General features: G+C 51.6%; 2 protein-coding genes and 1 long non-coding RNA gene across 11 annotated transcripts in view; 2 read left to right on the forward strand and 1 right to left on the reverse strand.

Moving 5' to 3' along the window:
* AIFM1 (apoptosis inducing factor mitochondria associated 1) overlaps positions 1-3,500 on the forward strand; it is a 28,027-nt gene extending 24,527 nt beyond the window's left edge. For both annotated transcript variants that reach the window (XM_067723379.1, XM_067723378.1), the window contains exons 14-16: positions 1,052-1,176; positions 2,722-2,918; positions 3,235-3,500. In XM_067723379.1, coding sequence (XP_067579480.1) covers positions 1,052-1,176; positions 2,722-2,918; positions 3,235-3,306 — 394 coding nt within the window. In that variant the 3' untranslated portion in view covers positions 3,307-3,500. The remainder of the gene's footprint in view (positions 1-1,051; positions 1,177-2,721; positions 2,919-3,234) is intronic.
* LOC137217081 (uncharacterized) lies at positions 1,171-17,717 on the reverse strand. 2 transcript variants are annotated; one of them, XR_010940004.1, is made up of 4 exons: positions 17,595-17,717; positions 8,264-8,448; positions 7,598-8,114; positions 1,171-1,474 (listed from the first exon to the last, which is right to left on the reverse strand). It is a non-coding gene; the product is annotated as an uncharacterized lncRNA (long non-coding RNA). The 2 variants fall into 2 exon arrangements; XR_010940003.1 differs by having other exon boundaries at positions 1,171-1,830.
* Positions 10,073-27,984, forward strand: part of ELF4 (E74 like ETS transcription factor 4) — a 47,873-nt gene continuing 29,961 nt past the window's right edge. For 4 of the 7 annotated variants that reach the window (XM_067723371.1, XM_067723376.1, XM_067723377.1 and 1 more), the window contains exon 1: positions 17,381-17,693. The gene's annotated coding sequence lies outside the window, so the exon portion shown is untranslated. Of the gene's footprint in view, positions 10,144-17,380; positions 17,694-17,771; positions 17,986-27,984 lie in introns of those variants that run through there. The other 3 variants (XM_067723373.1, XM_067723374.1, XM_067723372.1) reach the window with 3 other exon arrangements.

The following is a 27,984-nucleotide window of genomic DNA, read 5'->3' on the forward strand; positions in this document are numbered from 1 at the left end:
AGGCAGCTCTCTGGGTAGTAGAAAGTTCTCAATGGACATTCTTGAATACTGGAGCTGGCCCTGTTTGGCCCACTCTCATCTTGTTGATGTGAAAGATGGGGTACATAAAACTTCAGGGTTTCAGAAGCCTCTAAGCAGTTTCTGTTGGGGAAATTCTCAGCTGATGGGAGTACATTTTAAGACGTTCACACACAGTTTCATGAGTGGGCAGCAAAAAACATAACAGATGGCTTTCAGGGTCAACACGTGTAAGATAATGCAGTTAGGAAAAAAAGTAGTTCATAGCTGTACAATTATCAGTTAGGTTCCAGGGACAGAATCCAAGAAGTCATTGTAGACTGTTCCCTGAAGACACCAGTCCAGTGAGCTTCTGTGGCCAAGAAGATAACAAAATGTAGAGCACAAGAAACAAAATATCTCAAGTAGCTTGGATGATTACAAAACCATAGTGTGTCTGTGCCACAAGTATTCTGTGAAGTTCCTAGCATATTAAAAACAGCATGATGATGATAGGAAAAGTTTCCAAGAAGAACAATGAAAATAAAATGACCAAGTGAGTGAAGGTGCCACTTTATAGAAAGCACTTTCGCCTTGAAAATTGAAGGCTAAGAGGAAATATTGTCAGTTAATAAAACCACAAAATACCCCAGATTCTGGATTCCATAAATATGGAGCACTCTTCAAAGTTTCAAAAAGGCAGTTTTAAAAAGAGTAAAGGAAGGTAGTGAATAGTAAATGTGGGGAACCCACCCCCCCAAATGTGATATGGTAAAAATTAATGATTAAATTTAAGAAAGTATAGATCATTGTATGGATCTGTGATATGCATAGTGGCTTGTTAGGAAAATAAAACCTGTTTGGAATAATTGTGCTTTCTCACAGTTGTCCCCAGATGTCCTAGCAGGCGACAGATCAGTTTGGCGTTTCTCTTGCTGTGGCACATACCAGTTTCTTTGGTTGGCATGAAAGTGCGGTGCCTTAGCGGAAACGCTCTACCGCACCATCCTTTACAGTCCTTTGACAGAACACCCTCTTCTCTCTCCTTCCTTAGGAGTGATTTAGGCCCCGATGTTGGCTATGAAGCTATTGGTCTTGTGGACAGTAGTTTGCCCACAGTCGGCGTTTTTGCAAAAGCAACCGCACAAGACAACCCCAAATCTGCCACAGAGCAGTCAGGTAAGGAAGCCCAACCACTTCTCTTGGAAGAGTGTTGAGAAACCATGGTCCAAATCCTCCTGAACAAGGGGTATCTGTGTTGGCCAGAGGGAACTGTCAGTGAAAGCCTCTCTTCATGTTGTGCTTTAAAATAAACCAAACCCGAAGTCCTCACTCTTTAGTGGTCTGAGAGCTGGCAAAATCAGGTATCCTGGTCAAAGCATAGATATTGTGGATTGTGGGTGTCGTCCTAGACTCTTGGACGGTGGCTAACTCGACGACTCTGTAAGTCTAGTTTGTCCCGAGGGACTAGGAAGACCTGCGTGATGAAGAAAACCTGAACTTTTTCAATGGCCTTCTTTTTTTTTTTTTTTTTTTTTTTTTTGCTGATCCCAAGAACTAGGTCTGAGAACCTTAGTTTGGGACCTGCTCCCCTCCTTGGGCCCTGAACAGTGAAGAACTGGGCTGAGTAGTCCTTGAGCTGCCTCTAATTCCATCTGTCAGATCTTAATAGCGGGTTTTCTCTAGACGGGAGGCACCTCTCGGAATGAACTTCTCTCCGACACACATCTCTTTCATTAACTCCTAGGTCTCTTCTCTCTCCCTTCGTGACCTTGGCTGAAGTTATTTAACCTCTGTGTCCTCTTGTTAGAGGCATTTCAAGGACAAGCTGTTCTTTAAGAAGGAGAAAGCAAGACATTATATGGATATGAGGTCCTTTTCCTGTGTAATCTAAGTGGATTACATATACCCACTCCTTAATTCAGACCTCTCCTGGGAAGTGGATCCAGGAGGGGGACCCAGGGACTTATACAGTAGGTGTTTATAAACTACAGGTCACTACTCTCTCCACTGGGCAGTATTACTTGAAGCCTGGTTGTTCCCAGAAGACAAAATGCCCTCTCCCCAGGCTGTTGCCACCACCCTGCACAGGAGGAAACACTTCCATATGGTTCTTCCATATGGAAGTGCCTTCTGCTTTGGCCAGAGTGTCTCTGGCAGTGCCATCCAAGTGAACTTTCTGCTATGATGGCAGTGTTCTGCCTCTACTCTGTCCAGTACATTAGCCACTAGCCGCATGTGGCTCTTCAGTATTTGAAATGTGGGTAGTGCAAATCAGGAACTGAATTTTACATTTTATTTAATTTTAACTAAAATAAACTTCAATTTTGAATTAATTTTAATTAGAATAGCTATATGTGACTAGTGGCTGTTGTACTGACCATGTAGCACTAGAATGTTTCTCAGAGGACAAGAGCAAGTCTTCTGTAGTTTGAAAAAAGATCCCAGGAAATATCCATAGTGTAAATTGAAAATGAGATAGGAAGTTTGGGGTCAGACTGACCCAGTGCCCAGGAGCTGGCAAGGAAGAGCTTTTGTTGGCTTTGTCAGTGGAGAGGGGCTGGAATAGGCCAGTGTTTACTGAGGTGGCATAGAAAAACAAATCATTTAGAAGCAGCTTGAAGCAGGTGTTGAAAGATACTTGCCTTCTAGAATTTCCAAGCTCATAAGAACTGACTTTGTTTTGTTTTGACTTTGCTTGTTTGTTTTGGGGATTGGCTACAGGGACTGGTATCCGATCAGAGAGTGAGACAGAGTCTGAGGCCTCAGAAATCACTCTTCCTCCCAGCAACCCTGTAGTCCCCCAGGCCCCTGCCCAAGGGGAGGACTACGGCAAAGGCGTCATCTTCTACCTCAGGGACAAAGTGGTGGTGGGAATCGTGCTGTGGAACATCTTCAACCGAATGCCAATAGCAAGGAAGGTAGGTGCCCGTCAGAGCTCTGAGAGAAAGATGGGAGGTGTGGGCGGAAACCGTCCCTGCGACTTCGTCAGACGTCCTGCCACGCACTGTCCACCCAGGTCAGACTGTGCCTGAGCAGAACAAAGGTATCGCCTTGGCTCGGGTATGTTTCTTTTTCACTTGGGACATGGCTGGGTAGCATGGGCATTGGCATATGCTCACTTGGGCTTCGTAGAAAGCCATTCCCACAACTCCCTCCCAGTGTGAAGTGGCGACTGGCCCGGGCTGCCCTGGTGTGCGGCCCAGCCCACACGCTCCTTGTTCCTCTGCCCCTCAGATCATTAAGGACGGTGAGGAACATGAAGATCTCAACGAAGTAGCAAAGCTTTTCAACATTCATGAAGACTGAAGACTGCTGTGGAACAGGCAGGCCCTTTGCTGTCCCCGACAGCAGCTTGGATGGGTAAAGGAGCGTTTTTTATTCAGCAGACTTCCTCTGTATGTATGAGTGTGAATAATCAAGTCCTTTGTGAATATTTCATCCATGTAGGCAAATTCTTAATGTTCACATCATTAAATAAAACCTGATTCTTCTAAATTAAATTCTCTTCTCTTTGAAAGGGAGCAAGTGGGTGAAGGGAGGAAAGTGTGCATATTAGAGAGCAAGTCGGTTGGAGCCACTCCCAAGTGCATCATCTTCCTCGGCCTTGTACTCCCTGCCCCACACTCTCAGCTTCTTTCAGTTCACTGAACTTCTCCCTCACCCCTCCAGACCTCCTGTACGGACCTGCTGTGACCTCTGCCCACAGCACTTGACCCCTCTCCCCTCCTCTGGGGAACGTCCCGGTCTCTGAAGACTTTCCTGATCCTTCCAAGCCTGTTCCTTGTTTACATGTCTCCCTGCTGCTCTGCAGCTTCCTGGAAGCCAGAACCGTGGCTTTCCTGTCTTGCTCATGGTTCTCTCTCCAGAGCTGAGCACAGGCTCTGGCTCACAGTAGGTGCTTAGTGAATCGTTGAATGAGTGTACACATAAACATGTGGACTAGACTCTGCTCTACCTGGGACAGCTCCCCTGTGTACCCCCACAGCCCAGAACTGAACTGGTCTTGGGAGGGGAGGGCAGAAAAGACATTTATTGAAGACGGAAACGAAGGTTCGGAGACCTGCTTCATGGCTAAGCCTGGAGCCTGACTCTGAGGGATTGTGGTCTCTCAACTCTTCCGCCCGCTGTCCCCCAAACTAGAAATCTGCCCTCTCCTAACCCCTTTTATCTCAAATAGGCTTATAGGCATGACTCACTTTACAAATGATTTCCTGGGAAGAGAAGTCAGTTTCATAAATCAACTCATTTTTTGCATTTCAAATTACTTAACTTTTAAAAATCAAATCTTATTTCAATTAAGAGGAAATTTTTACTACTTTCAAGAGTCCTATTGTGAATCTTCTTCTAAAGAGAAAATTACTACCAGGCTGGATTTTTTCGATATTGGGTTTGTTTAAAGGGAGTTGCAGCTACAATGAAATTCCTTCTGAACACTAGGACAGGACAAATGTCCACTTTAAGAATTAGCTGTACTAGGGCTTCCCTGGTGGCGTGGTGGTTGAGAGTCCGCCTGCCGATGCAGGGGACGCGGGTTTGTGCCCCGGTCTGGGAGGATCCCACATGCCGCAGAGCGGCTGGGCCGGTGAGCCACGGCCGCTGAGCCTGCGCGTCCGGAGCCTGTGCTCCGCAGCGGGAGAGGCCACAACAGTGAGAGGCCCGCGTACCGCAAAAAAAAAAAAAAAAAAAAAAAAAAAAAAAAAGCTGTACTAGAACAGGTTCTTACTAGATGTATACAGGTTTAGTGAAATATAATCTGAGGCATGACATATTTAAGTCCATAATGTAAGTAGAAAACTCATCTAGTATCCTGTGAAACGGGACTTATTATACAGTAATTGCTGCTTACAAAGATCTTACAGCTGTAAGATCCTAAAGTGTTTCACAAATCATTTTTTAAAAAGATCGAATTGTGATTTGCCTTGTTTTAGTATCAGGTACAATTTAGTCTAATTCTTTGACAGTTGTCATCCTTGTATGGAATGTCATAATAATTCGGTTAATTAAAATGAAAGGATGTATTCTTCTATTCAGTGTTCACTGAGTGCCTACTAACGAGCCAGGTAGATGGCAGAAGAGGAAGGTGGAGAAAACATGGCCACTTCTCTTAAGGAGCTCCTGGTGTCAGTGAGGAAAGCAGACATGTGAACGCAGAAGTATAATGTACTCAGTTGTGTCCACAGGAAGATACACACCAAGAATGGACATCAGCCAGAGCATCCGTCCTTTGTCAACTACTGCTGCTAGATCACTTCCTAAAGCATCACTTGGTCCATATCCCCCCACCCTACCTCCTGGTGACCAATGTACATTGACTCCCTGTCACCAATCACATCAGGTCCGAAGCCTTCCATAGCGCTCTTGACCTCAGCCCACTCTGCCCTGCGGGCCTCCTCTGCCACAACTTCATGTGCATGTGCATACGCACATATACATCTGGTTTATTGCCACCTTTAAACTTTTGTTTGTGCTCTTCACATCTGGAAACCGTCCCTATTCCCTTCTACGTATCCAAATCCTGCTCATCTTTCAAGGCCCAGATGAAATCCCACCATGGTGATGTAGTACCAGTTGGACTAGTGCCCGCCCATGATTTCATCTCTGAACTTCGATTGCACTTACTGCCTTTGAACTTGATTGTTCTTTAAGTCGTTCTCTGCATTATTAGTGTTCACTCCCTAAATTGTTTGTAAGCTATCCCAGAGCAGAGACTTTTTTCTCAGGATGGGGACAACATGCGCCATCCCCCAAAACCCTGGCAAAGTGCTGACCAAGCCCTTGGTTGCTTGGTTGGATGATGCTAGATAACAGGGCTTATTGTAAGAGTGAGCCTCTGCCTTGTAGCCTCAGTTCTCTGTAATCCAGGTTATCAGACCCCCATTACTTCACCCACTGCCACGACTTGCCACTTTACCCAGGATGCATTTAACCTGTTTAGGCCCCCAAGTATCGCAAGGACCAATTTCTGACTGTACAGACCAGTGCCAGCTGAGGTTTGGCCCTCGATAGCTGGCCTGTGATTAGCTGGGCCACAGCGCAGCACAGTACAGGGCTAGCCACACCCTGCAAAGTTGGGGATCTGCCAAAGTATCAAGCTTTCAGGGATCACCCACTTGACTTCAACCTCGCTTTTCTTTGCCATTTTACAACTGACATCTGGTGGTACCTCGGCACCGCTTCACAATGGTACTAACATTTGCCTGGCCACCTGTAAGGCACGGTGAGGGATGTCCTCGTACTTTAGCTGGAGAAATGGACCTGAGGGAAGGAAGTGTGTTTGATTGGAAAGGGGTCAGAGTAAGCCTCTTAGTGGAGGATGAGGTCAACGTGTGTGACTTTTTTGTTGTTCTAATCAACAGGGCCTGTTTTGGAGACAAGAGGCTTAAAGCAAGCGAAAGGGAGGGGGGGTGGGGAATCCACAGTGACCTACTGCAGGCTGCTTCCTTGAAGGAAAATCAGCAGCCCCTCTAGAGACCCATTTATACAAAGGAACTCTCCCCTCCCTTCCACCACTACCCCTTCCCTTTCCCGCTCCTCTCAAGTTTGGCTGCTGCAATATCCCTTCCGTCCTTCCCTGACTCCACCTAAAGCTGGGCACCCTTGCTGCCCTAGAGACCATTGGGACTCAATTCCAGTGCCTTGCTCTCTGGGCAGAGGGAAAGTCCTGCAGGGCCCAGAGGTGAAGTAAGACCGCCTCTGGCCTCTTTCCCATCTTATCAGAGAATTTCTGGCGGGCACAGACGAATGTACACAGAACCACACACAGAGACACACAGCTCAGGCCAGTGATGATGTTCCCCTGCCTGGCTGGTTCTACAGATGGGTGTGAACTGGGTCAGAGTATAGGGAGGGTCTGAATATTTTAATTCTGGACTGCCAAGCCCTGGTTGGAAGACAGGGATCGTCTCAAAATGAACATTTTGAGAAAGAGAAACGCAGCCCCTGACATCTGGAAGCTGGCCTGGGACTGTCAGCAAGGCCTTGGTGTCACTAAAAACTGGCTTAACACGCCCCACTAGGCCTGGGTGTTCTGTTGAACGTAAACAGGTTCACGGGACATTAGAATCGTACAAGGCCACCCTGATCATGGTGGATGGAAACAAAAGCAAGACTACTCCAGAATCATGTGTGAACGCAGGCAAAAATATGAACACTGCCCAAGCCACAGAAATGACCAAATACCGCCCTCCGTCCTGGCTAATCTAAGTGACTGCTGCTTCCTTACCAATTACATACTGAGCCTCGCTCCAGTCTGCCCTCCTATTGGATATGATTGATTCAGTAAGACACTCCCTGACAGCATCCAATCCAGAGCAATGCCCGGCTTCCTTAAACCCTCCCGCAAATCACCCAACCTGGCCTGAATCCTATAATAAGTCCTTCCCAGCACCCTCTTCCTGAGACACCCCATGGTTCCCCAGGGCATGCATCCTCCCTCGCTGCAGTGAGCAGTGAACTCAACTTGTTCGACTACAAGAGTGCCCTGGTGGTCTTTGGCTGGTGGGCATTGAAAATTTGGAGACAAAGAGCCAAAATACCTTCGGGAGGCCCACCTGTGAGTTGAGTTTTACCTAGTCTCGTACCTTCTTGAAGACCTTACCTGGTCCCAGTGGAGCCTCCAAGGTCTGTGTCTCAGTTGGAGAAGGCCAGGAGTCTCATCTGGTGCCTGGACAGAGGTGTCTGGCTTCCCAAGCAGGTTCCCGCCTCTGCTCTCTTGGCATTTGCAGCACAACACGGAGATGCTTCTGGAGGAACACCCAACATGGGTGTTGCATTTATGAATACACACATACGTTCGTAAATGGATTTATTGGTCAGCTAGCAAACATAACTGCGTAACTTGCTGCATGCCGTGGGCCAATAGGCCCCAGAGATAAGAAGATGAGTAACATACAGCCCCTGCCCTCAATGGCTTTAGAACCTAGTGGCGGACACAGACGGGTCAACAGGAACCATCAGTGCAACAGAAGTGCTGGGAGTATGATGTGTGAGTTCACGTCGGAACTTCGTTACTCCTCAGATGGCTTTACTGTTCTGCTTCCATCTAGTCCAGGCTTTTCTTCCACTGACCAAATTGTGTTTCTTCCTCCATTCCCTGCTTGTAACTTCTCTCATCTCTAGGAGCAGAACATGAATATGTTTTCTTAAATAAATATGTATAATATCCTGAATACAGAGGATGGAGCTGCCAGCCTCCTTGCCCAAAGAGATCACCCCTCTTCCTCTTCACTTTTCCTCAGCCCCTTCCTTTTCCCTCCTTCCTCGCCCACTTGTTTTCCTTCTCCCTGTGTTTCTTCTTCAGGTTCCAGTAAGTGCTCCCTGCCCGTGTTTCTTCCTCCTGAAGCTGGGGAGCACAGTGGAAGGAGCGCTCTTTGGGATCTGTGTCTCAGCTTTGCCACTCACTCCTGGATGACCCAGAGCAGCTAATTTCCTAGGTCTCGGCGGCCTCATCTGTGAAATGAAGAGAACAGACTAGATCATCCCTCCACCCTCAGCTCTAACATCCTGTGTATGGAAAAGTCTCTCAGGTGCTTCTTCATCTCTCCGTGGACTCAGTTGCCTTTCATCTCTAAGTCTATAGCAGATGCTAATGGGACCTAAAGCCTTTGGCAAATGTCTCCCCACATTGCCTCTGCTGTCCCTTTGGCTCAACAGATTTTTTGTTTATTTGTTTGTTTTAGTTTGAGGCTATGATTCTTCTTTGACTCAGCAAGTAACATTTAGACCTAGGCCCCTAGAAATCGCTCCTTGCCGGATTTGCTCTCCATGGAGAGTTTAACAGCCTTAAAACTACGCTCCATGAAAGCCCAGAATTTCCCCAGGAAGGCTTTATGGTGAGACAATGCTCAACCATGATCCTAGCACATACATTCCTACACAACCATTCAGTGGCTCCCAGTCCCCAACAAACACACCCTGCAGAGCTGGCCGGTGACCAGCCACCTTAACCCAGGCAGCTTTCAACCTGACACTGAGACAATTAGCTCAGAAAACCCCCCTCATACCACATAAGCCCCAAGTCCTGAAACTAGCTTGTACGCCCCCTTTGCTCTTAAGTCCATGGTCATTTCCACGTTAGCCATGGTCCTGGCAGAGCCCTGCCCCAAAGTGCAGAGACAAGTGAGCCAGGAAGCTGGCAAGCTTCACCACCCGATTCTTACCATAGAGACAAAAGGAAACTGCATACAGGGAAAGAACGAAAATCCAGCACTGTGATTTGCTAGGTGGAAAAGGATGCTTAAGGATCTCTGTCCGTCCAGAGGGAAAGGGGAGCTTTAGGTGTTTCAGAGCAGGCCTGCAGAGCCCCGCCAGCGTGAAGCCTTCCTTGGCCCAGGCCTGAGGTCCTCGGCCACCTTTATTGAGGCTAATATCCCAAGCAGCCTGAGTGAGATTCTGGTCTCCCACTACAGTGGGAGTCCTCAAACTAGTGGCACAGTGTGGGGGGCAGAGACTGGTGGTGAAAACAGGGAATCCTTGACCTCAAAGTCACCCCCACCTCAACCTGGCCTGGGCCAATACCAAGTTCTAGGAGAAAGGCCACATCGACCTCTCAGCAATTGGTCAGCTTGACTTAATGCAGGGGGTGGAGGGCAGCTCAAAGCTCGGAGCACTCCGCCTTTGTCCCCTTGGTGGCGCCAGCCCTTGTGCTGGCCTGTTCACTAGAACAGGAGGTTCCAAAGAGACCTCAGCTTCCAAGTGAACTCCCCAGCCAGTCCTGAAGCAGCAAGGCTCACTGCGTGAGATGGATAATTGCAGAAGGATACCTTGATGGGAGTTTTGCCTAAAGCTGCAAACGTACACTGCCCTCCCGGTCACCACCTGTTGTTCCCCAGAACAGAGCGGCGTGGGGGGCAGAGACCGAGTTTGGTGGTCTCCACAAGGACTCCCGCCCTCCCGCCGCTCCTCTCCCAGCTGCCCCACCGAGTCCTTCTCCGGGAGTCCGAACCCGCCCCTTCTCGCCCGACGGGGAGCGAGGAAGGGGGGTGGGCAGGAAAGAAGGGATTGAGGGGAAGTTTCAAGGGGTGTGCCGGGGAGGGGGGAGGATTCTCATGAGTCAGCGGATCGGGCTCAGTGTGACTTCACTGCTTCCCGAGAAGAGGCGCCCGGGGCAAGAGGCCGCTCGGAGTGCAGCCGCTGGAGTGGAAGGTCGGAGCGCTGGGCGGGGCTACGGGACGGGGTTCGGGGCTGGCCTGGTCGCTCGGGGCCGGGGCGGCGCGAGGAGGCCGCTGGCGAGCGGGGACCGCTCGGGGCAGCGGCGCCGACCTCTCCCCCTCTCCTCCTCCGCCGCAGCCAGTTCCCGCCTCGGCCCGAGACGTGGCGCGCGATCCGCCTGTAGGTGGCGCTGCTGAGGCGCCGTGGGCGCGCTGCTGGGGGTCTGGGTGGGGAGCTCTGCCCCCGCGGGGAATCCCGGGGGTGCAGGGTGGGCGGCCCATGCAAACGGATGGCGAGGGGAAGGTGCAAGGGGCCGCCACAACCCCCACTGTCCTTCGGGCCCGGCGCTCCCACCCGAGTGGCGGCAGAGTTCGGAGAGCCGACCTGCTACGCTAGCGTCCAGGCGTGGGGCCGCCTGGTGCGCGCTTCTTCAGGGTCCCTCGGGGCACCTATCGGGTCCCGCAGAGCTCGGGGAGGCTCGCCTCCAGCTAAGGGATCGCAGTTTATGGGCAGCGTTTCCTCTCCGGGGATGGCGCTCTTGACCCGCGGGCAGTAGAATGGAAAGTTTGAATCGCTTCTCCAGCGTTAGGGGTGGGTTTCCCTGAGCAGCTACTCTCCAGCCTGGCTCCCTTGAGACCAAGGATGCATCTCTTACAAAGGGACAGGCTGTGGCCGGCGTTGGGGTGCAGTCTGGGACCAGGGCTTGTGCTAGATGAGGGGTAGGGGCTCAGCTTTGGGCTAGGTGTAGGGCGATGGTTAGGGATTCCATGCTTGTCAACCCGGTCTTCAGCAACTATGTAAAAAACAAAAAGCGAAGAGGCCCATCTGGGGCTCAAACTTGCAACCTTGGCCTCGGTTGATAGAGCTTTGTGCCCTACCTCCGTGCAGGCCCTGAGCTCTAGTAGTCATGATGCAGCTGACCTTCCCATGTTGGTTCATGGTTATGTGGTGGCTGGTTAGTTAACATATTGAGAGTATCAGGGCACAAAAATAACCTGTGGCCAGACACCTTTAAGCTGAAAGAAAAAAGTTGTTGGGGGCTCCACCCTCACCCTTTCCAGAAGCTCCAGTGGCTGGCTCTTTCCATGATACAACTTTACATATAACTATATGGATAGAGTGTGTCTCCCTTATCGGTGCCAAGATATAAAAGCTATGCCCTGTACTAGGGTTCTGGGTGCCTCTTCTCCTCCGTCAATCAGTCCAGCTCCTCTGCTTTCAGGATGTCCAAAGCCATCTGAGAAAGTTATCTAAGGATTTTCCATAAAGGAGAGGAAAGGGGGGAAAAAAACCCAAAGGATCCTAAACGTTCCCAGGTTTCACTGTGTGCCAGGAGAAATACCGTCTGTCTCCCGCCCAGACCTCAGAGCCCGGGCCTCCTTCCTACAGGGCGGTGCCCAGCTATTCCTGGAAACCCCCTCCTTTCTACCAACCCCTTCCCCAAAGTGTCTCCTCCCAGAGCACGACCTAGGAAAAGGATCGTATTGTCAAAATTTGATGTCCCCCGTCCCCTTTTTCTGTCCCCAACCTGACCTGCCACAGTCCTCAGCCTGCCCCCTCCCTTGATGCCCACATGCTGGCTTCTCCTCCCGGAGCAGGGCCTGAGCTGTGGCCTCTCCCTCCAGCCTGGCCCCGCGCCCCACTAGGTGACTGGGAGAGGATCTGATATACTAATTTGTGTTAATGTGATAATGGGCACTAATGGGGTCACGTGCTAACCACGGCCTCACTGCCTCAACCCCAAGTCGAGGTTGCAGGCTGACTAATCTCCACAGCCGGCTTGGGGGGCGGGGAGTGGGAGGAACCCAAGCCTGGGGACAATCCCAGGGTGCTGGTGCCTTCGAGCTGCTGCCTCGGTTTCAGTTTCATCCTTGGCTGACACTTTCCTCTGACGAGTGGAATTGCTTTGGTTTTCCTCCAACCCCTCTCCCCTCCGCGGCTGTCCCCCCCCCACTTAGACTGCTAGCTTCCCTCAGCCAGCCCTTCACTTCGTGAGGGGAGAGATGGGAAGATAATTTGGCAGCGATGAGGAAAAAATGTACACGTAGACACCCTCAGACGCACAGGCTCACATACCACACTGCCTTGCAGACACACACATGCACACGCCCTCCACAAACACACATGCATGCACGAGGGGACTTGACACTCACATCCAAGAGTCGAGCCCGTGTGTGTGTGTGTGTGTGTGTGTGTGTGTGTATGCACACACTGGCCATGGTTACACCCTCGCTCACATCTGAGGGACACACACGGAGTCACACATAGGCAGGCTAGGCCCTCCAGAGACCCATCCCACACACAGACCCACACACACACTCACACACTGTCACACACACACACGAGCAGCGGCAGCCCAGTTGGATGGCTTCCTCAAAAGAGGGCTGGAAAGTTTGTTTGCTGCCAGTGAAGGGGCCTAGACATTCCGTGAAATGACTCATACTGCACCTTTATAGACATTAAATGTTGTATTTTTCTGGATTCAACAACAACAACAACAACAACCACCACCCTCTCCCCACCCCCCGTCATGGGGGCACGGTAGGGGAAGTGAGGCGTGCTGCCTCACGGGCCTCTGTCTAGCGCCCGCCTCAGGCTTGTCCTTGCCTCCCTGTGGGATGGGGCAATCCTGAAAGGGCAGAGTCCTTTACCTCCTGGTACAAAGCTCAGCCTGGACCCGCCCCTTGGCAGGATGTGAAGTGGGTGAAGTCGGGAGCCAAGTCTCCCTCACAGCCCCTCCCCATTATCCCACCGCATCCCCAGTCCCGAGGACCTGCAGTCAGGCCCAGTGCCCCCACTTGGTGTTCCAAAATGAGCCCTTCGTCTTCTCTCCATCCATTCAAGCGTCCTTCCCCAGCTCTCCTGGGTTTGTCCTTACTGCCCTCTCCCGCACAACTCCAGGAGGCGCCATTCGCCGTATAGAACACGAGCACCCCATACAACGTGACTGGAGCCCCCTTCTCTCTCCTGAGCCTCTTCTCCATCTGAGGAGGTACCGCCCAGCTCAGTGGCTACTTGTGTCCCTGTCCCCCAGCACACTCAAGTGCCAGGGAAATCACTCGCTGCTGTCCTCCGGCAGGGCCTCCATGTGCTGGCATCCCTCTGCACCCCCATCTCGAGCCCTGCCCCCTAGCAGCAGCTCCTTGGGCCAAGGCCTCCCTAGGCCCACTCGTGTTTCCTGCAGCCTTGAGGGGAGGCACCTCTGGAGTGTCATTTGGAATCCCCGCAGGGCTGAGGGGCACAGCGAGGCTGCCCACCACACCAGATGGGTGCCGGGCCAGCAGATGTCGGGGGTTGAGGGGTTAACTCTAGTTCCACTGGACAGTGGCCCAAAAACTCTGGATGCTGTGCTGCCTCTGATAGGTGCCCCAGAGCAGTCGCCTGCTCTCGGCTCTTCTCTAAGGGACTTTTCCAGGCTGAGCCTAGGCCCCAAGATCGGAGCTAGGGACCAGTGGGATTAGAGCCTCCAGAGGGCTTGCCCTCATTTACTGAACTCTGCCTGAGCCAATTCTTCCTTATTTTTTGCAAATGAACCACAGGATTGGGTCCCTCCCCCTACACCCACCCTCCAAATCTCCCGCCAACCCAGAGGCACTGAATCTGTTTCCCAAATACAGTATTAGGCCGGCTCCCCTGGCAGTGCGTGCAGTGGAGACAGCGCCTCCCTGCAGCCGCTGAGCCCAGGGTGGACACAGGGCACTCACTCAGGGCCCGTGGCACCTTCTATATCTGGCTGGCATCTCCCTCCAGGCAGGCCCCTCCAAAAAGTGAAACCCAGCGCTCCTCTGAAATTTTGTAGGGGCTCTGAGGATGCCAGGTCGTGTCCCAGTAAAGGCCTGGAGGAGAAATGTAAAGCTCCCCATTTGCATGAGAGCAGGGGTGGCTGAGGGGTGGGGACCAAGCGGCTTTCCAAGAGCCCCAGCCAAGGAAGGTGGCTGGCCAGATGAAAGTCATAATCTGGGAAGTTGCTCCCAACTACATTCTCCCACCAGCATGCCTGTGCTTTGGCCTGGGCACCCCACCTCCGTCACCCCCCAGTATGTGCCAGACAGTAGATCTGCTCGTCTCCCGGGAAGGAGCACACTGGTATAACCTATCCCAAGGAATTCTTCTATCTTGCAGCTACTCAACAATCTTTTCAGAACAAACGCTCCTTCTGATGCCCAGCCACAGCCTGGGACTTAGAGATTTCCGTCCGTCATTTGCATCTATCTAGGGCCTCGTCATGTCAACCCAATAGAGGCAAATCTGGAGTTGTCGAACATATCAACAGAGGAATTGATTGTGGGCTGTAGAGAAAGGATTAGAGGGGACATCTCAGCTTTACAGGTGGGAGAATTCCTTTTAAACCATAACTTCTCTCCTGACTTTTGAATATGCTTCTCATTCTGAAAGTCTGATAGGCAACTTTTCTAGCATGTGTCTGTGGTGGAAAGTAAAGGCCATGGCCACAGAGGCTGTGGCACTGTGGTATTTTGTTCTGGCCACAGGTTTGAATAGAATTTGTTGAGGCTCAGGGGTTAAGGGAGGGAGGAAGCAACCAGCCACCTTGTTTCCAGAGAACCTGGGGTAATTTGCAGGAGAACATAGGCTAGCAGGCACTGCTGAAAAGAGGGGACAAAGAGGAGCTGAGAAAGTGGCCAAGGTGGAAAGGCAAGTTGAGTGCAGAAGTGGGGAGGTGGCCCTACACAGGCTCTGGGCAGCCCGGAGGCCCCTCCTCTTCCAGGAGGACCCCAGTTCTGAGGCCCGAGAGGACAGAGTTGGGGTTGGAGAGTGTGGGGGGGAAACAGGGCTGGAAGGAGAGAGGCTGAGAGCTGGATGGCGCAGCCTGGGCATTCACGAGCAACTCGAGAAGGGGAATTCCTGCCAAGTCAGGGAATGAGCCATTGGCAGAGACATCATGCCTGTCGTCAGGAGTGGTGATCTCAGCCGGCTGGCCCCACCTGGCTGGGGCTCACCCAACGGGTAAGTGGAAGAGCGGGGAGCCAGGTGGGGAAGGGCTGGGCAGCAGCAAGGTCATCGGGAAGGGCAGCCCGGCTGACCTGGAGCCGTGGAGTCAGGAAGGTCATTCAGGTGGCCTATGGCTCCCTAAGGCGAGGGCAACACCAGGTTTTCATCAAGGGGGTGGGGTTTGCTTTGGCTGCAACTCCCAGATCATGGGGCTGCGGTTAGTTCCGAGTGGCTGCGGAAGGTGGGAACTTATGGGATTCCCACAGCCGTGGGCTCCAGGTCACTGGCAGGCATCAGGGCCTGTCACCGTAAGCTGGTGGGCCCGGTGCTGTCCTCTCTCCCTGCCCGTCCCAAGAGGAAGGCCTCTCCTCTGGCACTTCCATGCCTTGAGGTTTCAACCTTGGTTTAAACCACAAACATTCATAGGAGGCATCCACCATTCGTCCTCAGCAGCTTCCGGCCCTGGCAGACTTTCTCCTGATAGCTGGGTTGAGGGAAAACGAGATGAGACAGAGATGGTGCTGAAGAAGGCTAACGTTTATTGAGGGCTTACTAAGCGCCAGGCACTGCCACAGACACAGGCTATCTCATGCAAGCCTCACCACAGCCTTGGGAGGCAGATTCTTATTATCCTCAATTTAAAAATAAGGATAGTGAGGCTCCGAGAGTTTAAGCGACTTGCCCAAAGACACACAGCCGCTAAATGGTGCAGCTGGAATAGGAACCCAGGTCTGTCTGATGTTAGAGACCACTGAACTCTCAGCAAAATGGGAAAGTGTGTGTGTGTGTGTGTGTGTGTGTGTGAGTTTGTGTGTGTGTGTGTGAAGGTCAAGTAAAGGGGGCTTAGGGATGACTGGAACCTACCACAATTTTGAGAGGGGAGCCTCCCTGGCAAGAGAACAACAAAAAATTGTTGTGTCTCCTGATCCAGAATCCCCTGGGGAAAGTGTGCCCATTTACAAGAGAAAAAAACTGGAAATTTGCCCTCGGCACTTATTTCAGGGACTTAACTTTAGGTGGCCAAGAGGTCTCAAGGTGCCCCCGTGCCCCAGTCCAGCCCCTAGGTCTTCCCCCAGAAACCTGTAATCTGCAGCTACCTTCACCACCATCATCCACCACCACTTCTGCTCCCCAGTCCTGTGCCAGGGCCTCTCCTTTACCAAGGCTGGGGAAGCAGACAGATGCTGGTGGCTGAGCAGGTCCCTGAACCTCAGGCCCTTGGTCCACCCCCACCCCCCAGAGAGCCCTCCTCCCATGGGGCCCTTTCCGCTTTGCTGCTTTCTGCCCTGGTGGTAGATGCGGGGCTGAGGCCTGGCTGGGCCCCTCCTCCAGACCATACAGAGCCATAAGAAGTGAGAATTCCCAGCCAACTCCCTCCTAGAACCTCCTAGCTGTGGGACGGAGGAGGGTGCGGGCTGGTAGGATGCTGGGGCAGGTCAGAGTAGAGGGTAAGGGGGAGGCAGAATGGGAGACTGGGGTTCAAGTAGATGCCTCAAGCAGAGCAGCCTGGCTCTGGACAGAAAGGGGCATGAGCTTTTTCCCAGCACCCCAACTCTGGCTACCTTTGCACCTGCTGCACCAGCCCCTCTCCCCCCAATCCTTCCCCGGATTCATATCCTCCTGGCCTCCCCCACCCGGAGCCCTAAGCTCGACTTCCCTAAGAAATCCCCAAAACTCTCCAGTCGCGCCAAGTGCACGAGCATTTGGCCAGGGATTCCGCGGCATCTGGCATATCGTTCCCGAATTGTATCCTCTGGGCATCTCCTGGCCTCACCCACCCGCTCGGCCCGCCCTCACGCCAGGTCCTCCACACAGCAGGCGCTCAGTAATAATCTGGAGCGCAGGGCTGGGGCCAAAGGCGTCAAGCGAGTGGAGCGCGCAGGCCAAGGGGGCCGGACATAGCCATCCAGAGTCCCCCGGGAATGGAGCGGCTTTCTCTACGAGGCATTGTGTAGGGGCTTCCCGGACGGAGCTGCGGGCCCCGGAACGCGCCAGGTGGGGGGTGGGGCGCTGGGAGCGCGAAGTGGGCTCCGCGGGAGTCCTGCTCTCGCGGTTCCCCGGGGGCGAGCGAGCCGGGAGGGGAAGGAGAGGCCGCGCGGGCCCCTGGCACGGCTCCCCCTGCCGTGCTGGCGACCGCGGCGGGCCGGGGGTGGAGGGGCGCTGTTTCCACCAAGACGCCTCGTCCCTCCCTCGCGCCCTCCCCCCCCGCCCGCCCGTGGTCCCTCCCGTCGGTCCCTCCCTCCGGCTCTTCCCTCCCTCCCGCCCTGCCTCCTTCGCGCCCGCCCCAGCCGCCGCCTGCGGGGACGTGTGTGTCTCTAGTGCAATTTCCCCTTTCGCTCGGTTGTCTGATTGCAGGTCTCCGCTGGCTCGCGCCCCCTCCCCGGGCGCCCCCGCCGCCCCCTCCCTCGGCCTGACCCTCCCCGGCGTCCACCCGGCTCCCCCCGCACTCCACCCCACTCCCCGGAGTCGTTTTATCAGGGGCGCCGCCGTCTCACCTGGTATTTGCATCTCGCCCTCCAACTTGCCATTGGCGGCGCGACGTGTGGGAGAGCCCTGCGCCTCGCCCGCCCGGACCAGCCTGCCCCGGCGCCGAGGTGAGTCACGGGCGCGGGGCCGCGGGGGCAGGCGGGCAGGGAGGAGAGGAGGGAGGGAGGGAGGGAGGGAGGGGGACGGTGGCCCCGGCGGGCGCGGGGACCGACCGGGCGCCGCGCTCAACTTCCACTTCTCCTTTCGCCGGCGCCGAGGTATCGGCGCCACTCGCCCGGCCCGGCTTCCGAGGGGAGAAAGCGGGCTGGCCGGGCTGGGGACCCGCGTCTCGGCCCTCAGAGCGGGGAGGGGACCGCGGCGATCGACCCCGGCCCCGCTACCGAGCCCCTTCGGCGGCAGGTACGTCGATGGCGCCGGTTTTCTGAGCCTTCGGGGACCTCAGAAAGTTTGCCTGAGGGCGGGATAGGGGACGCCTGGGCCCCGGAGCGTAGGGGCTTGGGGCCCAGGGAAGGGTGGGAGAGCGGCGGCGTGTTGAGTCCCGCCCTTGCCTCGCCCCACCGCGTGTGCGTTGTGGAACCCGGACCACGGATCCTGGGTTAGAAGCTGAGTCGATTTCCTGAGTCGGGGTGGGGGCCGGTTTGCCTTCTCCCCAGGCAGCCCGGGGTCCGTGACTGGGCCTATCGTGACAGCCCGCCCCAACAGCTCGGTGCCCGAGGGCAGGAGGTTGGGCCTCACTGGCGGGGCTGCTAGATTGATCTGGCGGCCTCTAGGGCTTCTGGGACCAGGCGCCTTAGGGTAACACACACACACACTCTCTTTCTCTCCCTCTCTCCACACACACACACACACACGCACACGCGCGCACACACACACACACACACACACACACCTATGAACCTATGACTTGGATAACTGGGTCGCCAAAATAGAGACCTCTCTCGTCAGGGGCCGGAGTTTCGGTGTGAGCCGGCCGCCAGCCTTCCCGCTCCCGTGTTCCCGCTCTCCCGGGCTCTCCCGCCTCTCTGTTCCCTCCTCTGCTGCCGGCACGGGGACTCAGCAGCCGCGCAGCGCGGGGTCCCCTGCCGACAGCGCCTTGCTTTTGGAGACTGCTGAGGCGGCGGCTTTATGGATTCCCGGTCCCTCCGTCGCACCCGAAGTCTGCCGCCCTTCCCTCACTACACGGCCTTCCTGACCAGAGTCACCTCCTGACCCCATTGGCTCCGCGCCTCGGCCAGGTTCTCCCCGGCTGCCCACCCCCCACACGCCAGCCATGGGATTTGATGGCCGTTTGATTCCTGCCCCTCATCCTTCTGCCCGAGATAGAGGCCTGTCTGGTCCTGCAGCTTCTTATGGTTAATGTTTGGCGGTTCATTGTGGCTAATCATTTTAATTAGCTCTTAAAGTGGGGAGGATCAGTTAACCTTGAACTTCTCGATTTTGGCCTGGTGGGGCCTCATATGGGAGGAGTGCTGGGGAGGTAGGAGCGGAAGTGAGGTCACCACCCCAGGGCCAGAGCCACCACTGCTTGGCCCCAACAGCTGGTGGGCACACCCATCAGGGACTCACCCACTGCAAGCTGACCCCTGGCCTGAGTGCCAGGTTGGAGGGGGGGAGGTGAAGGGATCAGATCTAACTCTCTCCTCTGGGGAGACAGGACACTTTGGCACTGAAAATGCTCAGGGTCACGTTTGCACGGCAAGAATGCAGATTCCTCCTCGCGGTTAGTTATGTAGGGTTTTACCGATTATAAGGCACTTTCTCAGCCATTAATTCAGTAGACCCACAGCAGTAACAGATAACGGGGAGCTATCTTGAGTTAAGTGGAGGAATTAACTATCCTGGAGGACTTCCTATCCTGGCCAGTGTGGGGAAGAGGCTGCCTTGCAAGTGGTTGTCTCTGGGTTCAAAGCCTGGGAGGTGTGAGTTGCAGGGGTGGGGGTCGTTGAGCAGGCTCCACGTTGCCACCCTCACCCAGCCTCTAGCTGTGAGCCGAAGGAGTGGCTTGTTTGCAACTATGTCTGGCATTCCTCCCACTGCTGCACTGTTTGCTCGGTGGTTGCTCAGGAACTGGCGCCCACCCCTGGACAAACTGGAGGCCTGAAAGCAGCCCTCCCCCTGCCTTGAGCTAAGTGGTGGGACAGCAGCTTCTGTCTCCTCTGTCCTACATGGGAATCTAAAAACGAGGGTGCTGTGGTCCGTCATTCAGGGGCCTGATTAATAGGATGTCCAAAATATCCCTAGCCTGCAAAATTCAGGGCCTCCCTGAGAGGCCCAGCCAGACGCAGGCTGAGGGGGTTGCTTTCCCAGGGAAAGCTCTGCACCGAAGTTTGGCCTTGGTCCTTGCGAGCCTCACCCCTCACCCCTCAACTTTTTCATTTTCCCTCCCATCCCTAGAGCCAGACTGTCTGGGTTTATATCCCAGCTCTGTTATTTACTAACTGTGTGATCCCAGTCAATTGTGTGCCTCAGTTTCCTCATTTGTCAAATCAGACCTACCTCATAAAGTTTTGCTAAGGGTGAAATACATCAATACACATAAGCTGCTTATTATTAGAACAGTGCACGGCACATGGTAAGCGCAAGCGAGCCTTATGGTATTGTCTTACACGGTGCCTAAAACTCAGATTCAACTCAGCGCACATTTGCTGAGAACCAGTCCCAGTACTAGGCATCAGCGAAGGGGCAGTGAGGGAAATACAGAGGTGAAGAAGGCACCGCCTGTCTTCCGGGACTGTGTGTACCTTCTGGCATGGGCCAGAGTCAGGGTGGGGAGTGTGGGAGGGGGCCAGAGAGGGTGGCTAGGTCATCTATATAAATAACCAAAATTTGAAGCCGGGCTCGAATCCCTAATTCAAAGCCAGTGTGGGGAGCCAGGTACCTCAGACTTGGAGGCTTCTCCTTGTCTGGGGACACTGGCTGGGCTCTGGTCAGGACGCCACCCCTGGACAGAGGCCTGCCCTGGGATTTGGGTGAATGAGAGGGAGGGGGAGACCCAATTCCTGTGTGGGCTGCAGGTGGCAAGCATTCAGTGGTGTGATTTGTTGGTTTGCAGGACAGGACGGCGTTACTTAGGGCCACCCCCAGACTCCCCTCTAGCCCCTCTGCCTGCCATGCCCCCAGCACCTCCCGGAGGTCCCCCACCAAGCTTGGAAGGGCCTTGGGCAGCCTTCTCCCCTCAAGCTTGGGCCTGACCCCAACGCAGGCTTGCTTCTCTCTCCAGGATTTCTAAGCTGCAAAGAGGTTTCTGGATTCACTGCCAATTTATTCCCTTTGTGGTTCTCAGACTGAAAACTAGTTCTGCAGGGGAGAGAGGAAACTCATCCGAGGTACCCAGAATCCCATGGGCGCTTTCCTAGGGGTCAGGGGCTTTTCTCATCAACACCAACCTGCCTGCAAATCTCTGGCCGCTGAGTCTTGCATGGCCTGTAATAGCAGCCGCACCGCTAATGCCCTATAGCTCGGACCCCAGCGCTGGTTGCCAAGGAACTGCTGGTCGAGGTGCTTATGACGGTTCTGACCTCATAGGGGCCGCTGAGTTTCAATTCAAAGGATATTTATTAACACCTACTGTGTGCCCAACCTGTGCTAGGTGCTGTAGGGGAGACGAGCGAAGGGGGTGGGGTGGGAGAGATGACTAAGACACTGATACAAGCAGAGGCGAGGCCAGCGGCTGGTCAGGTGCTAATTGTGCTCCTTGGAGCAGGGGCCAGAGGCGGCCGGGGCTCTGAGGTCAGCAGCAGTTGGAGGAGGGAGGGAAGGCTTTGTGAGGGCCTCGGCTCTGAGCTAGACCTTGAAGGGGGCAGGGTGGTGCGGGGGAGATTGGGCTAGGCAGAAAAGGGAGAGAAGACGCCTTTCTCTCTCTTTCCTGGCCACAGGCTGACCTTCAAAGCCTCTATAATTGTTTGGCGAATGCATGTCACATAAAAGACCAGGTCAGCCAGTGTGGGTGGCTCGGTGCAAACCCCAGTCTGCATCCTGGGAGATGCAAAGTGGATGGCCCAGGTGGGGAGCCCAGCGCCCCCAGGACGGATTGATAAAACACAAAGGTTGGCCAGGCTTTCCCGCCCCACAAGCTGAGGGGATTTCATGTTGATCTCCCGCCTCCCCCATCCCCTCCACCGCCCATGCAGAGGCCCTGGAGGGGAGAGGGGAAAAAGAGAGGCAGAGGGCACCAAAGGGACAGGAAAACTGCCCCGCCACAGGTGTTACTGCAGGCACGGGCTGGTTGAGTCCCATCTTTCCCCAGGGTCCTGGGATTGCTCTGGAAGCCCAGAGGTTCAGGTAGAGGATAGAGATTTTCATTTTCTCAGCCAGCCGAGAACTAAAATGTCCCACATGTTTCTGTCCAGACCCCCTGGGGAAGGGCGAGGACTAGCCATGTATTTGTTCTGGGACTTCTGCATCTCCCATGCCTGGATGTGGAGGGGGACTTGGTCCTTGTTGGATTTAATTGGATAAAAACACCTGGACACACACATACCGCCCCCGCCATGCATCAGTTTTCCTCTCTCACTGCCCTCTTGCCCTGCACCCTCCCCAGCACATTGCAAAACCACAGACACACCAGAGTGCCCTGACTTTTTGGCCCGGGAAATTGTGTCCTAACGTGAGTTACTTGGCAAAGAGACCCCACCCAGCCTTCTCCCAGGGTGGTGAGGAGGGTCAGGCAGAGCAGGGAGGGGTGTTTCATGCAGGAGGATCTGCGAGGGAAAGTGCCAGAACATTTCTCAGCCAGACCAACAAGAAGCAAGAGGTTAAACAGCTTGCCCAGATTGAGGAAACTTTGCCCTAGGTTCCCATCTTCTCGAGGGACCCCCTTCTTGTCCCAGTGCTGGTACTTTCCACTTCTCACTCCACCTGCCCTTCCCGAAGCTCCCTTCCTCTTCCAGTCTAACTCAGTATTCTTCTCGAGCCCGGTATTATCCGGAGGAGGAAGAGCACAGGCTCTCTGCGTTCATATCCCAGACCTATCACTTACTGGCTGTGTGACTATGGACTAGTCACATAACCACTCTGAGTCTCAGAACCCACTTCCCAGGGTTTGAGTGAGGATTAAATGAGATAATGCCTGTAAAGCACTCAGCATGGTGCCTGGCACATGGTAACCACCCAGTAAGTGTTAGCTGCTATTATTCTGTGGCTCTTACTATTATTGTTGATGTTGTTCTTATCATTTCCTCCTCCCACACCTTTGACTTTGCCAGGCTCCAGGGATCAACTGCTTCTCTGGCAGTGCTGGCAGGGCACACAATGCCCATTCATAAAACCAACAGGGAGATTTTCCACATCTTTCTGCTAACTTTTTGTTAACTCTGCTGTCACACAGAGTAAGGAAGGGATGTGGAAGAAGATTGTGTGTGTGTGTGTGTGTGTGTGTGTTAAAATCTGAGTGGCAGGCAGTGCTGTAGTGAAGAGTAAAAATCAAGTCTTTAACATTTTTATTAACATTGCCATCTTTATCTCTTCACCACTTCATCTCAAGGTTCGTTCTCTGTAGGAATATGAGTGAGTTAGTTCCTTTGAGAGAAGACCTCATGTTCCATCCCTGGCAAGTATTTAGCAATCATCAGTTTGTTGTTATTACCCTACTGAATGTAGAATTCTGGGAGCCGACCGGCCAACCACTGCTCACTTTCTGCCTCCTTTCGCTCATGCCCAGAGGCGTTGGGTTGGAGCTGGGACACTGCCTTTGCCCAGAAGAGTTCCTGGGGGGCTGGGGGCCACTCCCATTCCAAAGGCCTCCCAGAAAGTAACTTGGAGGTTCCATCTGCTAGCAAGTGGATTTTGTTTGCTTGAGAAGCCTGTGACCACCCACAAGGGCAGGAGGCCCTGGACCACCCTTGGACCACCCCTGAGCCACTTCACTCAGTCCCTTGGTCCCCACCCGTAGGCCTTGGGGGATGTGATGGGATGGGGGATGGGAGAGTGGGCAATTAGTCTTAACCTCCCCAAATTCCTGATGACCTGATAACAAGGAGGTACTTAAGACATAGATTTAGGAGATAATCTGTCTTTTTCCCATAATGCCCCCAGAGGATAAGAGAGGCTAGTTCAGCTCTGCTGATTCTGTGAGAATCCATGCACAGAAAACACCTGTCTCATTAGGTGACCACTTTCTTGGCGCCACCCTGATCCTAAAAAAAAAAACAAAAAAAAAACACACAGCAGGCCCAGGCCCCTGCTCTGAAGAATCTAAACCCAATTCTGGAGCTCTAGTAACACACATGCACTTAGCCTCACAGCGGGCGGGAGCTGAAGTACCAGCCAGCCTGTGGCACTTAAGGTTTGTAGATTAGGTGATGGTGGGTTCGAGGAGGGCTTGCCTAGAGGAAGATCATTCTTCTCCCTCCTTAACTTAATTGGGGAAGGTCTCCTGGAAGTGAGAGGGCAGATGGCCTTTCAAAAGAGGAAAGAGAGCGCGTTGGCTGTGCTCTAGGGGCCTTCCAGGCTCAGTGGGACAATAACAACGGCAGGAGCAGGAGCAAAAGATAAAACAACAAATCAGTACGTTCCAGGGTTCAGAATTTGTCTCCACTGGTGGCATCAAGGAATGTGTTTTCTAGGAGACCATGCGTGTTCTTGCCTCTTGTCTTCACTGCTCTCGTATATTGATACTATTGCATAGTTAAATTACGCAGTAATATTACTTCTGCTAAAATTACAGAGTAAATGCTGCTGTTGTCATTTTACCCAACCTGGGGACCTTTTTCTTTCTTTTTATTGAACAGTTTTATTGAGGCAATATTGACATACAGTAAACTGCACATATTTAAAGCATACGATTTGATAATATTTGACATATGTATATACTCGTGAAACTAGTCACCCCCAAAAGTTTCCTTGTGCCCCTTGGCAATCCCTCCTTCTCATCCTGAGCAACCACTTACCTGCTTTCTGTGACTATCAGTTAGTATTCATTTTTTAATTGAAATGTACAAATCTTCATTGACTTATGATGAGGTTACATCCTGATAAACCCGTCGGAAGTTGAAACTATCTTACGCTGAAAATACATCAATTACACCTAACCTACTGAGCACCATAGCTTAGCCTAGCCTACCGTCTTAAACATGCTCAGAACACTTATTAGCATACAGTTGGGCAAAATCATCTAACGCAAAGCTTATTTCATGATAAAGTGTTGAATATCTCATGTAATTTATTGAATAATGTACTGAAAGTGAAAAACAGAATGGTTGTCTGCGTACAGAATGGTTGTAAGTCTGTTGGTTGTTTACCCTCGTGAATGCGTGGCTGACTGGGCGATGTGGTGGCTGCCACTGCCACTGCCCAGCATCACATATCACTAGCCCGGGAAAAGATCAAAGTTCAGAATTTGAAGTACAGTTTCAACTGAATATGTATCGTTTTCGCACCGTCGTAAAGTTGAAAAATCATAAGTTGAACCATCATTAAGTTGGGGACCGTCTGTATTTGACATATAACATTGTGTAAAGTTAAGGTGTACACCATGGTAATTTGATATGTTTATATGTTGTAATGCGGTTGCCATTGTAGTGATAATTAGCACCTCTATCATGTTGCATAATTATCCTTTCTATTTAGTGATTGGAATAATTAAGTTCTAGTCTCTTAGCAAGTTTGATGGTTGTTAATACAATATTGCTGTCTACATTCCCTACACTGTGCATTAGAGTTCTAGGGCTTATTCACTACTCAGTGTAATAGTTTGCATTTTCTAGAGTTTTATATACGTGGAATCATATAGGATGTACTCTCTCCTTGTATGGCTTCTTTCATTCAGCATATTTATTTTAAGATCCATCCATGTTGTTGTCTATATCAGTATTTCACTCCCTTTTACTGCTAAGTAGAATTCTGTTGAATGGATATACCATATATTGTTGATCTATTCATCGCTTGGTGGACATCTGGTGGTTTTGATTTTTTCTACTTTTTGGCTATTACAAAAAACGCTGCAGTGAGCATCTTTGTACAAATCTTTCTATAGCTATATGTGTCTTTTTCTATTGGTCAAATACCTAGGAGTGGAATGACTGGATCATTCAGTAGTTGTAGGTTCAACTTTTTAAGAAACTATCAATCTGTTTTCCAAAGTCATTGTACCATTTTACATTCCCACCAGCTGTGTATTAGAGTTTCAGTTGCTCCACATCCTTGTCAACACTTGGTGTGGGCAGTCTTAAAATTTTACCCATTCTAATGGGTGTGCAGTTGTATCTCACTGTAGTTTTAATTTGTATTGCCCTAATGACTCATGAATTGAACATCTTTTCATGTACTTATTTGTCACCAATATATCTACTTTGGTGAGGTGTCTGTTCAAAACTTTGGCCCATTTTTAAATTGACTTGTTTGTTTTCTTGTAGTTGAGTTTTGAGAAATCTTTATATATTCTAGATATAAGACCTTTATCAGATACATGCTTTACAAAGATTTTGTCTGAGTATGTGCCTTGTCTTTTCATTCTCTTCATAGTGTCTTTTTTTGGGGGGGGGTTAAATTTTTTATTGAAGACAAAAAATAGCCACATAAAATCCTTGCCATTTAGTGATTAGAATGAGCTAGAAGAATTTTTTTTAAGTTATTATTAATGTAGACATGCCTTCAGAGTCATAGTGTCTTTTTTTTTAGAATATTACTACTACATTTATTTACTTGTTTGTTTGTTTATTTTTGGCTGCATTGGGTATTCATTGCTGTGGGCTTTCTCTAGTTGCAGTGAGCGGGGGCTACTCTCCGTTGTGGTGCATGGGCTTCTCATTGTGGTAGCTTCTCTTGTTGCAGAGCACGGGCTCTAGGCGCACAGGCTACAGTAGTTGTGGCACATGGGCTCAGTAGCTGTGGCACATGGGCTCTAGAGCACAGGCTCAGGAGTTGTGGCACACGGGCTTAGCTGCTCTGCGGCATGTGGGATCTTCCCAAACCAGGGCTCAAACCCGTGTCCCCTGCATTGGCAGGTGGATTCTTAACCACTGCGCCACCAGGGAAGTCCCATAGTGTCTTTTGAAGAGCAGAAGTTTTCAAGTCTAACCAATCAGTTTTTACTTTTATGGATCATGCTTTTGGTGTTGTATCTTGGAATGCTTCACCTAGCCTCAGGCCATAGATATTTTTGTCTTATGGTTTCTTTTAGAAGTTTTGTAGTTTTAGGTTTTACATTTGGTCTTCGATCAATTTCGAGTTAATTTTTCTCTATGCTGAGTGGTACAAATCCAAATTCATTTTCTTCTTTTTACATATGGATATCCAGTTATTCCAGCACCACTTGTTGAAAAAGTTATTGTTAGTCTGTTACAGTTGTCCTTATATATAGGTTTATTTCTGGACTCTATATTATGTTCTGTTGATTGATCTATTTGTTTATCCTTATGCTAATACCAATTGTTTTGATTACTGTAGCTTTATAATCATTCTTAAAATCAGGTAGTATTAGCCCTCCAACTTTGTTCTTTATCAAAGTTGTTCTTGCCTATTTTAAGTCGTTTGCAACTCCATGTAAATTTTAGAATCAGATTGTCAGTATCATTTTTTAATTGACATATAGTTGATTTACAATATCATATAAGTTTCAGGTGTACAACACAGTGATTCACAATTTTTAAAGGTTATACTCTATTTAGAGTTATTATAAAATGTTGGCTATATTCCCTGTGCTTTACAATATATCCTTATGGCTTATTTATAATATCTTTTTTTAATACTTGCATTTATTCTATTTACATTAACTGTTATAGCAGATATGTTTGGCTGTGCCTTTGTGATCTTATTTTATAATCATGGATGACCCTAATGTTACTGTCATTTTAGAAGATGCTTAATCTCTTCACTGATATTCTTTTTCTTTTTTAATTTATTTTTGGCCGTGTTGGGTCTTCGCTGCTGTGCATGGGCTTTCTCTAGTTGCAGCGAGCGGGGGCTTCATTGCAGTATGCAGGCTTATCATTGCAGTGGCTTCTCTTATTGTGGAGCACAGGCTCTAGGCGCGCAGGCTCAGTAGTTGTGGCCCATGGGCTTAGTTGCTCCGCGGCATGTGGGATCTTCCCGGACCAAGGGTTGAACCCCTGTTCCCTGCATTGGCAGACGGATTCTTAACCCACTGTGGCACCAGGGAAGTCCAATATATATATATATATATTTTTTAGCGGTACGTGGGCCTCTCACTGTTGTGGCCTCTCCCATTGCGGAGCACAGGCTCCAGACGCGCAGGCTCAGCAGCCATGGCTCACGGGCCCAGCCGCTCCGCGGCATGTGGGATCTTCCCGGACCGGGGCACGAACCCGTGTCCCCTGCGTCGGCAGGTGGACTCTCAACCACTGTGCCCCCAGGGAAGCCCCGATATTCTTTTTTTTTAACTCGTTCTTTTAAAAATATATTTATTTATTTATTTATTTTTGGCCATGTCAGGTCTTAGTT

This window comes from Pseudorca crassidens, chromosome X, assembly GCF_039906515.1.
Source record: "Pseudorca crassidens isolate mPseCra1 chromosome X, mPseCra1.hap1, whole genome shotgun sequence".
Taxonomy (NCBI): domain Eukaryota; kingdom Metazoa; phylum Chordata; class Mammalia; order Artiodactyla; family Delphinidae; genus Pseudorca; species Pseudorca crassidens.